Source organism: Bombyx mandarina, chromosome 02 (assembly GCF_030267445.1).
Source record: "Bombyx mandarina strain Sakado chromosome 02, ASM3026744v2".
NCBI classification, from domain to species: Eukaryota; Metazoa; Arthropoda; class Insecta; order Lepidoptera; family Bombycidae; genus Bombyx; species Bombyx mandarina.
In genome coordinates, this window is record NC_143209.1 from 1,486,271 (window position 1) to 1,502,432 (window position 16,162).

General features: G+C 38.4%; 1 protein-coding gene across 3 annotated transcripts in view; it reads right to left on the bottom strand.

The window, feature by feature from the left end:
• MetRS (methionyl-tRNA synthetase 1) overlaps positions 1-13,430 on the bottom strand; it is a 28,838-nt gene extending 15,408 nt beyond the window's left edge. For 2 of the 3 annotated variants that reach the window (XM_089732986.1, XM_028185345.2), the window contains exons 1-11: positions 13,217-13,430; positions 10,467-10,593; positions 8,971-9,121; positions 8,480-8,623; positions 8,131-8,228; positions 6,487-6,609; positions 5,825-5,941; positions 4,475-4,550; positions 3,105-3,232; positions 2,155-2,259; positions 1,100-1,277 (exon numbers count right to left, since the gene is read on the bottom strand). In XM_089732986.1, coding sequence (XP_089589112.1) covers positions 1,100-1,277; positions 2,155-2,259; positions 3,105-3,232; positions 4,475-4,550; positions 5,825-5,941; positions 6,487-6,609; positions 8,131-8,228; positions 8,480-8,623; positions 8,971-9,121; positions 10,467-10,593; positions 13,217-13,319 — 1,350 coding nt within the window. In that variant the 5' untranslated portion in view covers positions 13,320-13,430. The remainder of the gene's footprint in view (positions 1-1,099; positions 1,278-2,154; positions 2,260-3,104; positions 3,233-4,474; positions 4,551-5,824; positions 5,942-6,486; positions 6,610-8,130; positions 8,229-8,479; positions 8,624-8,970; positions 9,122-10,466; positions 10,594-13,216) is intronic. The other variant, XM_028185346.2, reaches the window with a different exon arrangement.
• Between the last annotated feature and the right edge of the window lie 2,732 nt (positions 13,431-16,162).

The window sequence follows — 16,162 nt, forward strand, 5'->3', positions numbered from 1 at the left end:
TTAAAATTCACTACAAGAGCTTTCATACACACGTTAGTATTAAAAAATCTCACAGATGGCGCTGTATTAAATAGTATGTATATTTCTGTCTCATTCTTTGCTGGCTTCATCCTACACATTTTTGTATTTGTGTCTCTTACCTGTCGTTTTTTCCGTTGCATCCGGTTTGAAATCACAACGATTCTAAAGAAGTTTTCACTTCAAAAAGGTAGGGTAGAAACAGGAAATAGATTACTGGTCGCATAGAACACCAGTCACATGGTCAGATCTAGTAAGAGAAGCACTTTGTGAAGAGAAGAACGTCACATGGTCGCGATCCTCTGTAGTGAGGTATAGAAGAAGAAACAGGTAGCAGTAAGTGCTGGATATGAAATGTTTTTATATAAAATAATAAATAATGAGATTGATTCTAGCTATCTTCTTTTCAAAATTACATTTAAATGTAGTCGTATTTCCGTTCTAAACAGACCTTCCACATGTCCACTGCTCGAACGAAATATGCTTCTAATTAATTCTTTTGTCCGTAGATCTTGTAGGTTGTATGATGCTAAGTTCTCTAATGCTGACATCTTTTGCTTGTCACTTGTAGCATATAGAAAAGCTATTTTAAAATATTTATAAGGTGATTTAGTCCGATCATTATTATAGTTTTATAGTGTAAGTTGATGTACAAAATCATATGTGCGTATTGTGTTGCTTTTTTTTTTTTTTTTTTAATTTTCATTTCTAAATTTCTCCTCTCTGTTCACTTTCTAATTATATGTGATTTTGATTGTGGAAACATATTTGGTTATTGTTTTAGCTATATTTTTTTGAATATTATTTTTTTGTATGGTACTGTTTGTTTCCCAAATAAATAAAGGAAATGATTGAATGAATAAGCATGTGAGTGAATGAATGAGTGTATGATTGAATGAATGAGCATGTGAGTGAATGCGTGAGTGAATGACAGAATGGATGAGTAAATGAATGAATGAATGATGTATGATTGAATGAATAAATTAATGAGTGAACAAATGAGCGAGTGAATTAATGAGTGAATGAATGAATGAATGAATGAATGAATAAATAAATATGTGGTGTGACAGTGGCCCCCTACCTGCCCTAGTTCGATGAAGAGTTGCTCGCTGGGCTTGAGGACGGGGGGGTGGGCGCAGACCTTACACCTCGGCTGCAGCAGCTCCGGCGCGTTGACCAGCCTCCCGCACTTATCGCACTGGTCGCCGCGCGCGCCCTCGTATCCGCAGCCGGGGTGGGGGCACGTCCCCTCCACGAACCTGGGGGAGGGGGCGGCGGTCAGACGTAGCTAGCATACTACCTGAAGCCACAGCGTTCATGGACAGCGCGCTTCCAGAGACCTTTTTGGCCGCCGCTACTAAGGGGCGCCAGAACGTTGTTTAGATAATATATCGTTGAAGTGCTAAAAAAATAATGTAATTCATGTATAAAAATACTGTTACGCCGGTAAGAGTAACGCCATCTATCGCCGAATAGTCGAACGAATATCGAAGGATCTAGTAGCGCCCAGAACGCTCGATAAGTACAACGCCATCTATTGACAGATAGCGGAAGCTACTACTAGAGATGTGTGTGGAATATTCTCGATAATTCTAGGGATGTCGTATCGACTATAAAACGTTACAGAGATGGCACGCAGTCAGTCAATAATCGGAACTACTCGAAGCGAAACAGCGAATGGATCACCTGAAGCGAAGCGGAACAAGCGATTTTTTTTTTATTTATTGCCTTTGTAGGCAGACGAGCATACGGTCCACCTGATGGTGAGTGGTTACCGTCGCCCATGGACTCCAGCAATGCCAGGGGCAGAGCCAAGCCGCTGCCTGCCGCTTAATACTCTCCGCAAGCCTCGTTTGAAGAAGGACATGTCATAGCGCTCGGGAAACACCGTGGAGGGGAGCTCATTCCATAGCCGGATGGTACGTGGCAGAGTTAAAGTTGTTATTGAGCGTTTTAAGTGTTGAATACAGTTTTAAGTTGTACTTTGGTGAAATTTTATTTATCCCGAACCCTCAGCGCGCAACAATATTCCAACGTAGTCTGAACGCGGCTCTATAGTATAAGTGTTCTTCTGGTCTATGGGCGGTAGACTGTATCATGACCTGCCTTCCTTCGAAGCGTCTCTGGAAAACCAACCTGTCAGCCAGGAACCTGTCGCACTTCTCGCAGAACAGCTGGTCGACGGTCTGCGAGCTGACGAAGCCGTTCTCGTTCAGCTTCAGAAACAGCCTCTGGGTGATCCTGTGAGGGCACACTAAAACGATTTAGATTCAATATTATAATAATCTCTATATTGCTGTTCGTTAGTCTCGCTAAAACTCGAGAACGGCTGGACCGATTTGGCTAATTTTGGTCTTGAATTATTTGTGGGGAAGTCCAGAGAAGGTTTGAAAGGTTATATAAATATGAAAATGCTCGGAAATAAATAAAAATAACGATTTTGTTTTTCCTTTCACGTGTCCCCCGTCGGACAGATTCCTTTTGTTAAATTTAGGTATTTTATTTATCGATTAAGGCACTACGAAGTCTGCTGAATCAGCTAGTAGTGAATAATTTAATGCCTTTTACACAGACTTAGATTATTACAGATAATCGAAAGTTGCAGCTGATGCTATGCATGCATCGAACTAATGTCTGCAGATGGGCCCCAACGGGGTGCGGTCATAGGAGTCCATGGACAACACAAGGTCCGCCCCGCTCGAAGACATAAGCCCAAAACCACAGTAATGTTTTTTTTAAATAAAGGTATAAAGTTTTTACCATCACACCACTGGAGCCACTGCGGTCATCCACAGTGCGTTTCCAGAGGTCTTTTTTGCCACGTACCATGCGACTATGGAATGAGCTCCCCTCCACGGTGTCTCCAAAGCGCTATGACATGTCCTTCTTCAAACGAGGCTTGTGGAGAGTATTAAGTGGTAGGCAGCGGCCCGGCTCTGCCCCCGGCATTGCTGGACAGTAACCACTCACCATCAGGTGAACCGCATGCTTATCTGGCTACAGGGGCAATAAAAAACCGTCTTTGAGGTCCAGCCTGGTAGACCGTAAGCTCTTCCGCACGTCTGGAGTTGAAAAAAAACCCTTACTCAGCCTGTTCCTCTGTGGAGGTCCTCCCGAAATAATCGAATCCAATGTTGAACCAACGGTAGACATTATTGTGTATCTCGAAATATTTATCGCAGATCTGTTTGGGTGTCACGCCTTCCTCTAGCGCCTGGAATGGTTTACATTTAGTTTATTAACTAGCTGTACCAGTCCGCTTCGCTGGGCAATTAAAATTAACATTATTATATCTCACCCCCACAAAGATTCTCATCATTAACGCCCCCGCAACTGGTGCAGGGAGTCCAACACTCATATAAATATTAGCCTATCCATTAAGTACATGTATTTTCTACATGGATACCAAGTTTCAAGTCAATCGGATGCACGGTTCAGTAGTTATAATGGAACATAAGTAAAAACCACTGTAGATTTATATATTAGTATAGATAGAGTGAGAGGGGAGGGGATATTTCCAGTGTGCTTAGTGCGAGGTTTTTAACGTTTTCGATAGTGTAAAAGTTAACATAAACACGTATGCAGGGGGAACAGCGCCCCTAGCGGCAAACGTAGGCAAACATTCCAACTCCATACAAATATGAGTTAACTTTTACGCTATCGAGAACGTTAAGAAATTCGCACCGAGCACACAGCACAAGGCAAGATCAGTTAAGGACAACGCCCTGCATCCTTGCGTCCTAAATTTCCGGTTGCTGATATGCAACCGTTATACAGTTAAGAGTTCGATCTCATATCACCAGTATCCTCATATGCGAAGGATACTGGTGGTAGGACCTCTTGCGAGTCCGCGCGGGTAACCACTTAACACCAGGTGGGCTGTGAGCTCGTTCACCCTACTAAGCAATTAAAAAAAAATTAAATTTATTTTCTATTTTTTATAAAAGCGTATTTTGTTAGTTTTTTATGCTTTTTTTTTCTTTTTTTTTTATTGCTTAGATGGATGGACGAGCTCACAGCCCACCTGGTGTTAAGTGGTTACTGGAGCTCATAGACATCTACAACGTAAATGCGCCACCCACCTCGAGATATAAGTTCTAAGGTCTCAGTATAGTTACAACGGCTGCACCACCCTTCGAACCGAAACGCATTACTTCTTCACGGCGGAAATAGGCAGGGAGGTGGTACCTACCCGTGCGGACTCACAAGAGGTCCTACCACCAGTGCTATTATTTGCTATTCTTTATTTCTAATTTTTTAGTTGAATTTCAATTTTTTCAATATTTTTTTTTGTAATATTGAATTGTCATTGGTCCTTAATAAGTACACCAAATTTCGAGTTAATCCGACGTTTTGAAGGGGGTCAAAATTATGTTCAAAGATTCCGTTACAAATATACATTACATACGTCTGAAGCTAATATATAAAAGCGTATTAATAGTACACAATATCTTACTTTAGTCTCCGTAGCGGTTCCGTATTCATCTGTGCCGCATATATACAGCGTGTTGTAATCACATAACCGACAATATCTGAAATTAAACGTTTTTATTATGATATAATTTTTGTTCCGCAAATTCATGTCCATTTATCGGGCGCAAGTTCCATAGTGAATATTAGTGGATGCTTACAGCCATTCTCAAAGTTTATATACAGGGTGTTTTTTTGTGTTTCTATGAAAAGTGGAGATAATTTGATCAAATTTAATTACAATAATACATTACTGTAGGATTAGTAAGAACGTAATGTATTTAAAGAGTGTGGAACGGAGCGTTGAGATGTGAGTGAGAGAAAACGGTAAGGTTTTTTTTTTTTTTTTTTATAGTTTAGATGGGTGGACGAGCTCACAGCCCACCTGATGTTAAGTTGTTACTGGAGCCCATGGACATCTACAATGTAAATGCGCCACCCACCTTGAGATATAAGTTCTAAGATCTCAGTATAGTTACAACGGCTGCCCCGCCCTTCAAACCGAAACGCATTACTGCTTCACGGCAGAAAAAGGCAGGGCGGTGGTACCTACCCACGCGGACTCACAAGCGGTCCTACCACCAGTAAAAACAAGCGGTCCTACCACCAGTATGACAGACAGAATGACAGAGAAAAACAAGATGGCTAAGACTATTGAAAATTGAGCAAGACGTATTATACGTGTTAATTATTGTTCAGGCCAGTGCCTTCAATTATTTTAGAGCAAAGTCAAAGATGCTAGCCTTCTAAGGCGATCACAGCTTAATAAGTTAATGTATTTCACCGTCATTCACTACCCGCTCTTCAAGCACGCTGTACATCCCCATTTAAATATATAAGAATAGTATCAAGTGCTGGAGTTTTATTACCACGAGAAACTCCCTTATGTACCACAAGCCAGTACAATTATTAATTATTATTATAATAGAAGATTTTGGAACAGTGAAAGTTTTATTTTATGCGCTGCGATTCCTATTCTACATTACGATCATCTGTATTGAGTAATTCTGTTTAATGACATTTATAAAGATTCTGTTATGAAGATAACAGTGACGTCACGATTGTCAGAGGCCTGATTTTGGCGGGATATTTGAATTTAGATATTTTTTTCAATTAATTTTCAACTACCCCCAAAATCTAGAGCAATGTTTTAATGCGTATCCGTCACCTACCTTGAAGCTCAAAGTCTAAGGGCGAATTAGAACTCTTGTCTGAAGGTGGGAGGTGGCATTTACTGATGATGTCCATACATTGACGTGTCGGAAGCTCATCCATCCATCGTAGCACTAAACAATAAGCGCTAATATCTATACAGATGATACAAATGATATGTCACCTTGCAAATATATCCGCGGATAGAACGCATCCGATGATATTGCCGAGGTGGGGAACGTTGTTGACATAGGGCAACGCCGAGGTGATCAGTACGTTCTTACGACCCTTCACTGGTAACCTGAAACATAAAGTAACATTAGATCATCTTACAGAACTGTATTAGCTAACTTTAGTAGATATAGGAGATGCGGTAACTCACTTGTGGGCCCACTCAGGTAGGTACCACCGCCTATTTTTTCCGCGCGGCGTTGTGCTTTAGAACTGAGATTCTAGAACTCATATTGATGTCTATGGGCTCCGATGCCCATTTAACACCAGGAAGACTGTCAGCTCGACAACCCAAGTGCACTTCTCAGATTTCCTTCAGATCTGACCTACTTCTATCCTAGAGCGGGTTACTATATATGTATATAACTTTTTTTTTTATTATTTTTGTATTACTTAGATAGGTGGACGAGCTCACAGCCCACCTGGTGTTAAGTGGTTACTGGAGCCCATAGACATCTACGACGTAAATGCGCCACCCTGAGATATGAGTTCTAAGGTCTCAGTATAGTTACAACGGCTGCCCCACCGTAATAATATTGCTTAAATATTGGTCGGTAGACCGTTCGGTGGAAGATCTTTCCTTTAGTCGTTACACCTACACCCTGTATGACTTACACAATCTTCTCTTGTTTCAACGGAGGCTGCAGCTTGCTCAGACCATTGAGCCATCCCTCTTTTGCCGCTTCGATCTCTTCAGGAGTCGGACCTTCTTGGACCACGGCGTCGTCATCCGGCGACCTGCGGCCATATTTCAATTTAGTACAGACGTATTTACCGGCAAAACTTGTGTGCGTGATTTTTTTTTTAAGGGATTTTATGACCTGGTTGCTAAACCACTAAATAGGGAATCTATACTAATATTATAAAGAGGAAAAATTTGTTTGTTTGTTTGTATTGGATAGGCTCCGAAACTACTGAACCGATTTGAAAAATTCTTTCACTGTTTGGAAGCTACACTATCCCCGAGTGACATAGGCTATAATCTTTTTTGAAAAATATTAGGGATCGTTACTAAAACTCCAATAACGTAACCCAAGGTGTAAAAAAATTACCTACCTTTACATCGCATGTCCTATTGCGAAAACTATTGATGATAGAATGAAATAATGTACTACGACTTTGTAGAACACATTATTATTTACAAAAAGTGTCGCGACAGCATATGTCTAACTATTATAGTTATGCCGCAATAAGTGTTCTTTTATTTTTAAAAATAAAACAACGTCAAATATCGTTGAAAATTTTGTTAATGACCCGAGCGGAGCCAGAGCGGTTCGCTAATGTGAAATAAATAACTTTATCATTATTTAAAATAACTTTAATATAAATTAAATTGGTAGTGTATTCCGAGGACATTGAACCCACGCTTCGTCTGTTTAATTGTCTTACATTGCGCGCTACTCAAGAAGCATTAGAAGAAATATTCGATACAATGCTTCATTGAATCGCGAATCAATACTATGTTAGAGGAAATGGTTCGACTAACGCTGTTTTTTTAAGGTATTTTGAGACCTGGTAACTAAGACCTTTAAGTCGTGTCTTATTTCAATTTATATTATTATTTTTTATGAAAAATGATAATATGGAGTGAAATGATATGAAATGAAGATGATTAATTTGAGATATTAATTAAAATGGGATGAAATTAAATGAAATGAGATAAGATGATATGGGATGAAATGTAATCTCAATAAAATGGTAGTCATATTACTGAGATTTTTTCAGTGGACTTTTTGGAAGATCCCGAGACGTTACATCCAGTGACTTTGTATCGTTTTCCCACATTTGTGCACTTTCACAGATATTAAACAGTTAATAAACCACCATTATTACATATTTAAACCCGAAGAAACACTAAATAGACAAAATAAAACAAATCACACAACTTCATTCCTCGCGTTTCCGCCAAAAAGCCCCTTGTGTGCATTTTACTGGTGGTAGAACCTCTTGTGAGTCCGCTCGGGTAGGCACTCCATATTTCTGCCGTGAAGCAGTAATGCGTTTCGGTTTGAAGGGCGGGGCCGCCGTTGTAACTATACTTGAGACCTTAGAATTTATATCTCAAGGTGGGTGGCGCATTTGCGTGATGTCTATGGGCTCCACGAATCACTTAACACCAGGTGGGCTGTGAGCTCGTCCACCTACCTAAGCAATAAAAAAAATGTCTCTCAAAAGGCACAACCAAGCATTAAGACATACGCAACCACGACCACTCCGCCAGGAGTGTACGACTGAGAAGAAGAAATGATGATAGCTCACCCTGCAGGAGAGACGAGGTTGGCGACCTGTGGTAAGCCCAGGGCAGATATCTGTCCGAATGGTCCAGTCGGCGAACCGCCCCATTGTCTCACAGCTTCCTGGAAGCATGACCAGAATATTAACATAGACTAGTGGTTACCCACAGACACAGCGCACTGAGTTTCTCGCTGGATCTTCTCAGTGGGTCGCATTTCCGATCCGGTGGTAGATTCTGCGAAGCACGGCTCTTGCTAGGGTTCGTGTTAGCAACGTCGTCAGGTTTGAGCCCCGTGAGCTCACCTACTAGTTAAGGTGACGCTGATATAGCCTCTCAAGGCTATCAGATTAGATAGGAAAAAACAAAACTCACTTGAACAGATTTTGCACCTCCAATAGCGTCAGACCAACGCCTTATATTACCGAGCTCCTTCAGATACTGTTCTCGGAGATCATCATTGTGAGTAAGAGGATATAACGTGCTCCATATTGAGATGTCGGCCGCTGAGATTTTGTCCTGCAAAGATTGGTCGTTACTAACATTCTATAGGAGATCATCATCCGGTTTTTACTGGTGGTAGGAACTCTTGTGAGTCCGCGCGGGTAGGTACCACCGCCCTGCCTATTTCTGCCGTGAAGCACTAATGCGTTTCGGTTTGAAGGCTGGAGCAGCGGTTGTAACTATACTAAGACCTTAGAACTTATATCTCAAGGTGGGTGGCGCATTTACGTTGTAGATGTCTACGGGCTCCAGTAACCACTTAACACCAGGTGGGCTGTGAGCTCGTCCACCCATCAAAACAATAAACAAAAACATGTAAATTGAAGTACTGGACCACATGGTAATACCAAATCTCCACACACCCCGAGAACGTATTGGTGGCCTTCCAACAATCCGTTGACGTGTTCAAGCGACGACTTCAAGACTTGCTTTACGTCAGAAGCTGGGGATTTCCCGAGCGCGGCACTCAGGGACGGCTGAAGGCGTGTCGCCTCCCATTCTTGAAGCTGCTGACTGGAAGTCAAATTGAGCATCGCTATGAGGTTATTTTATTTATTTATTTACTAGCTGACCCGGCAGACTTCGTAGTGCCTCAATCGATAAATAAAATACCTACACTTTTGCATCCATATTAAATTCATTAACATTTCATTTATACCAGAATTAAATAAAAATAATAACTACAATCTTGGAATAAAACAAAAGCAATAATAATAATAAAAAAACAGAAACAAAAACTCAAAATTAACATCATAACTACCTTAACCTAAAGGCTGGTTTGAATCCAAAGTGCTCAACATGCATACGTGTCGAGTGTTGCATTATTGAGCAGTCCAGATCCATAAAAAATATAATTTATAATATAAATAATATCCATAAAATAGAAAATATCCATAAATAATATATAATATCCATGCCTTCAAATTTCACCATTGAATTGAAGACCATCACGGACATCAGGACGGGGCGCGAAGTAAAAGTCATATAGTTGGACAAATGGTGGTTAACTATGGTGGGAGGAGGTTTGTGAATCCGCACGGGTAGGTACCACCACCCTGCATATTTCTGCCGTGAAGCAGTAATGCGTTTCGGTTTGAACGTCGGGACAGTTTTGAAGTCGTCGTGGCCTAAAAGATAAGACGTCCGGTGCATTCGTGTGTAGCGATGCACCGGTGTTCAAATCCCGCAGGCGGGTACCAATTTTTTTAATGAAATACGTACTCAACAAATGTTCACGATTGACTTCCACGATGAAGGAATAACATCGTGTAATAAAAGTGAAACCCGCAAAATTATAATTTGCGTAATTACTGGTGGTAGGACCTGTTGTGAGTCCGCGCGGGTAGGTACCACCGCCCTGCCTATTTCTGCCGTGAAGCAGTAATGCGTTTCGGTTTGAAGGGTGGGGCAGCCGTTGTATCTATACCGAGAGCTTACAACTTATATCTCAAGGTGGGTGGCGCATTTACGTTGTAGATGTCTATGGGCTTCAGTAACCACTTAACACCAGGTGGGCTGTGAGCTCTTCCACCCATCTAAGCAATAAAAAAAAGGTAATATTGTCGATTTCTGTTACTAAGGCGTCTGGATAACTTTGCCTCCTTTTGTTTTGTTTTAAGTCTCTCAGAAATACATTCTATTTCGGTATCCTCGTTAGTTTTTGAACCATTATTTATTTTTCATTTTTTAGTTGAATTTCAATTTTATTTGAAAATATTGATTTGTCATCGGTTCTTAATAAGTATACCAAATTTCGAGTTAATCCGACGTTTTGAAGGGGGTCATAATCATGTTCAATGATTCCGTTACAAACATACATACGTCTAATAAGCTAATAAAAGCGTATTAAAAAACTTGCCATTGTCCATTCTCGGACATGTCCAGGATCGGGAACAGATACTGGACCGCCGCGTTGCTGGAAAAGAACCTTAGTTCTGGATCGACCTCGAGGAGCGGCAGCTGACGGGGCCCTGCGAATACATCGTCTGCAATCACAGACGTGTAATGTTACCGTCCACCAGGAGAAAGCATAGAGATAGAGTGAAGCCATAACTTGAAAGTTACAATAGCATATGCGTATTAAATGAAGTGGCAGATACGTAAAGTTGTACGTAGCGTACACACTGACTTTCTATCACAATTCATTTAACACTAAACATACCATAAGGGGTTAAATGACCCTTTTTGAACATCTGCATTGAAAATGCACTTATTCTCTTATTGCTTTGCACATTTGAATTTATAAATTTGTCTTACCAATTAATCTACAGTTATTACTCTGTTTTTAAGCTATTGCATAGCTTTTATCGCGGACTTTGAGTGCGGCAACCGAATCAAGAAATTCCGTAACGAAAATAAAACCTAACACCATCATGAAAAGTCTGCCCATCTCTCTCACGCGCGGTCTAGATTATGAGTGTGAAGGGACAGTTAATGTTTATAAATATAGCGTCGTCTTATTTTATTATTGTTTTAATATTAAATTATGATGGTCTAATTATAATTGCATAAGTTGATAGCAAATGCTATGCAATAGCTTTACCGCGGCAGTCCCCGAGTGCCACACATGTTTTTTTTGTTTTGTTTATTTTGCGAAATACTTGTTGTATACCGCTATCTACCCGGTATGGTACAAATAGGTACCATTGTGTGTTGGTATGACTAGTGTTAAGAAAGATAAGGCAACTTGTACACCACATTATGAATGCATATGAGTACAATGGCTCTTCCAGCTTTCAAACTGGTATTCACAGCTGCATCATGAGAAAAATATTTAAAATCAGACAGTAAATGCTTTGATCACGAGTAATATGATATGTCATTCTTCAAACGAGGTTGGCTAAGCGTACTCAGCAGTAGGTAGCAATTTGGCTGTGCCCTTGGCATTACTTGTGGGCATGAGCAACAGTAACCACTCACCCTCAAGTTATGGGGCCATATTTTACTCTGTCTACAAAAGCAATAAAAAAACACCGTTAAGTCATGAGCAAAAATTTTACTGAATTCCATGTTGCATAAAAATAATAATTGTAGAAACAAAACAGACAAATCCTGTTCTGTTTTTGTTACTATAAGGTGACAACCTCTCATGCATTTGACTTTTATATCCAGAGTATCCAGATTTGGGTTCAGAAGGAATTCATAACATATTGATACCAAATTGTTTGTAGTAATATATGTAGTTATAAGAAGTAGGCAGGTGTTATAAGAAGTTATAAGAATATATATAGTTATAAGAAGCTGAGGAGTGTGCGTTTGGGATGGTATGGACATGTGATGAGATGAAATGAAAATGAGGTTGTTAAGAGAGTGTTAACTATGAATGTGGAAGGATTTAGAGGAAGAGGTAGACCTAAGAAGAAATGGATGGGTTGTGTGAAAGACGATATGGGTAGGAGGGGAGTGAGCAAAGAAATGGTATATGATAGAAGAGTATGGAAGGAGCAAACATGTTGCGCCGACCCCAGGTGACTGGGAGAAGGGCAGGATAATGATGATGAATGATGATAAGAAGTAGGCAGGTTGGATGTACTAAATTAGAATGACAGACATTTCTGTAAAGAATAGATTTCATCAACCACATCAATAGTGATAAGAGTATCAGAGCTAGCACTTCTGGGTTAGATTGTCTGTAATTTCACCTTGCCCTACAGCCTTGTGTCCCAGATATTTGAGGAGTGGATCCTGCTTGATGATCGATTATCCCTTTTGAGTCACCTGATCAGTGTTACCGCAGTGTTTGACAGTACAGGTTGGCAGCAAATGGGGATGAAGATTATGATTCTTCGCATCTTACCCATGAGGGTGACGCTGCTTGTCCTGTAGTGACGCTAACAAATTCTGTAGGCTGACTTAAAAGTCATGTTTCATTTAGGAATTTCCTGCACAATATTTTCCCTGAGAAGTGCAAGATATCGCACCCTTTGAGATTTGGGCCTCTTGTAATAACTTCCTTCTTAATAACTTCTTTAATACAAAATAAATAAATTAAATAAAGTAACTTCCTTCCTAACTGTATAATTCACTACAAGATTGAATCAGGAATGAAGAAATTAGCAGGAGATCTGAGTAACCGTGATATAACTTGAAGGAGAGAAGTTGTGGTTGGCAAAGCACATTGCTGAGAGAAGAGATGTTGCTGAGGTCAAGGGGCCAAAATAAATAAAATGAAAAAGACAGGAGTCAGTTACACTTAAATGAACCCTTCAAGGAACTCCCCTAGTATAACCACCTACTAATATTCCACCTACCAATAGTAGTATCGCTAATATGGTGTCCTATGCTTTAGATGCGGCTAATGATAAAACTAGTACATCAACCTGGACTCTGTCCGAACCTCGTTTGAAGAAGTCCTTAGAGAACATTACGATATTATTGAGTTCGTATATTAATCCAAATAGCATTAGCTCACACAAAATGAAGCATATTTTTAATAAACACATTTTACTAACCAGTTTCTCAATTCAAACTATAAATTAAGTGTTCGATATTTTATAATACAAGAAAGTTATAATAACATATTTTATATTTCTAGTTTAGTAGAATTCATAAATATTTTTTTAATAATATTCATGCATTTAAATTTTAATGAGAAAATCATCTACCTACCTTCAAACTCGGCTTCCACAATTTCTACTTTCTTTGCTGCTAAATTAGCCGCTATTAACAGTTTTAACGTGCCAGTATTATTTTTGTTTGTGTATATCTTCATTTTAATTATTTCTAATACAAAAACCGATTTTTTATTATTTTGCAATAATTGTACATAACCCCCAAATTAAATAGTTGGCATATTTCTTTACGTTCCAGATCAGCTTGCAAAATAGTAAATTTTTATTCTTATTGGAACTCTTCCAATTATTTGCTTCTCATTCTAGCTTACATACTCAAGCCTAGTCTGAGTGACGAGACTGCGAATTATGACACAAAGTATTAATATTCTGTTTTGATGGTTTTGGAACGCGATTACGAGTAGAGTCTGTCTGCCAAAGGTAGCGAATATACAGCCAAATGTTTTACAACGAATGAATGAAACAAGTGGAAGTAGAATGGAATGTAGTCATGATGATTATATTTGAAATGGAATGAAATGAAATGGTATTAGTAAGGAAAAAGTAAAATTAATCAGATCTAAGTTAAATAATAAACATTTGTGAATAGGATTCATGAACCTTTTGTATAGATGGATTTGGTTTGGTTTTTCCACAATTCATAATAAATAAGTGACAGATACGCAAAAAAAAAAAAATTATACCCACAGTCACATGTTTAATCCCGAAAAATCACTAAATTTACCACAATAACAATAAATTAATATACATAGGTTCATTTCTTGATGAGTATAGAAATAAACACTGCCACTAACTACGAGTTCTATCAAAAAATTAAATTCCCCTGACCTTTATGTACATTATCTATTTAAAAATTTATCAGTGTCTAGGTCGGATAGGGCAAAAGGTTCAAATATTTGTTGCTAGTAGCAGTGAACAAAATCTATCCAATCTTAATCAGTTAAAATTAACTTTCTTTCAAGTCGAAGCTGTTACGAAATTTAGGTGATCGATATTTTAGTTAATAAGATCGTTAATATGTATTAAAGTTTGATTAGCATGTAAAAGTAATTTTATGGTCTGAGCATAGAGTTAATATTACTTATTAACTCCATGGGTCTGAGTGATGAAACTAGCGCGCGCTAAAGTTTAATTTCGTCTACCAACATAACCTAATCATGACAGTAGGTGCTTTCAAGTTCCGGTTGTGTCTAGAGTGACTTCGATCTCTTTCCGGTCTTCTCTGGTTGTGTCTGGCGGCATTCGCATTTGGCGAAGTCCATACATCGTAAATGTCGCCATCTACCTTGAGATGCGAGTTCTAAGATCTCCGTTTTTACAATACAAAGACAGACCCATCTGTCAAACTGACACGTATTACTGCTTCACGGCAGAAATAGGCAGGGCGGTGATACATACCCGTGCAGACTCGCAGGACGCCCTTTCCAGCAGCATATCTCAGAGGACATTCAATATATAAAAATGTCAAGGGAAATAAAACAAATATGCATTCCTTTAAAATTTTTATTTATAAAATTATATCTTCTTTATCCTTAACAACTACACATATAAACTAAATATTACACAAGCTTCTGGAATTAATTCATTAATAATAAAAATAAAAAAAACGAAAAGTAATATAAAATGCAAAAGTACTTAATAATTAGGGTACATTCTGAGCTGCAATTGTTTGAGTATGAATGAATATAGCCTAATCGTTTCAGTGCTGTTTGAATTCAATCCCACACATATTGTGGACACTGAACAAATCCAATATAAAATTTAATTAGTATATTTAAATCAGTGATTCTCAAACTTTTTCATCGTGTTTTACATCACACAAAAATAAACTTTTACTGTTTTTAGTTTTTTAGTACTCAAAGGGACTCATTTTAATAGTATATTTTAGTTATTATATTTGTTTTTTTTAGTTTTAGGTTCCTGCTTCATTAATTTTTAAATAAAAATTGATGTTAATTAATTATTAATTTTAATTAATTTTAATATAAAAATGTGGATATTACTTCGGTTTTATCGAGTCTTAGACATCGCCCATGGACTTCAACAATGCCTATACAATTACAAAATTGATGGCTCACATTAATGGCGAGGGACACAGCTCTGATTGAGAATAACTGATAAAACACACGCACTAATTAAGCTATTTTAACTATGCATTTTTTTGGAAATAAGTTAATTCGTGATGTTCTTGCGAAATATTCCAAAAGTGTATTTATTTTTAATTCTTTACTTTGAATATAATTTAAATTTTCATATAAAACTCATAGATGCAGTCAGATAAGTCAGATACGTTTTTTTTATTTTTTTTTATTGCCCTTGTAGGCAGGCGAGCATACGGCCCACCTGATGGTGAGTGGTTACCGTCGCCCATGGACTTCAGCAATGCCAGGGGCAGAGCCAAGCCGCTGCCTACCGCAAAATACGTCATATTAAGTTACGGGTCTTTTTGAAGTATTATCAAACTCAATATCATAAGTCAATACCATTGCAAGGAGTGAAAAGCTAAATAGCCTTAAAGTTTAAGTAACATTTTGTGTTTACATTAGAGCCATTTAAAGTTTAAAATTTGGAAAAAATATTATTTGAAACAAAAAAAAAACTTCTTCAGTTACTTGAATGGGGTGAACTTAATAAAAGTTCAATTAAAAACATTGAACTGCTGATGCTGATATCAAATAAAACGGACCTTTAATTACAAAGATAAATGTCGCGTGTCAAGCGCATGTTGCTTAAACCAAATACCCCTTTCACCCTTCGATATCATATCATAGTCAATACCAATACCATAGTCAAAACGTTTAAAGAAACTACCAAAAAATATTTATGTAAAGTAGATATCGTCGTTGTCAAACCAAAATCTGCTATATTGTGCACTTTTTGAGATTTTTACTTTTTGACCTTTTCGTATAGTTCACAGCCCTATCTACCGTATAAAAAAAACTGTTATGTGTCCCTATAGCTTTAGTATTTATCTATAGCTTTA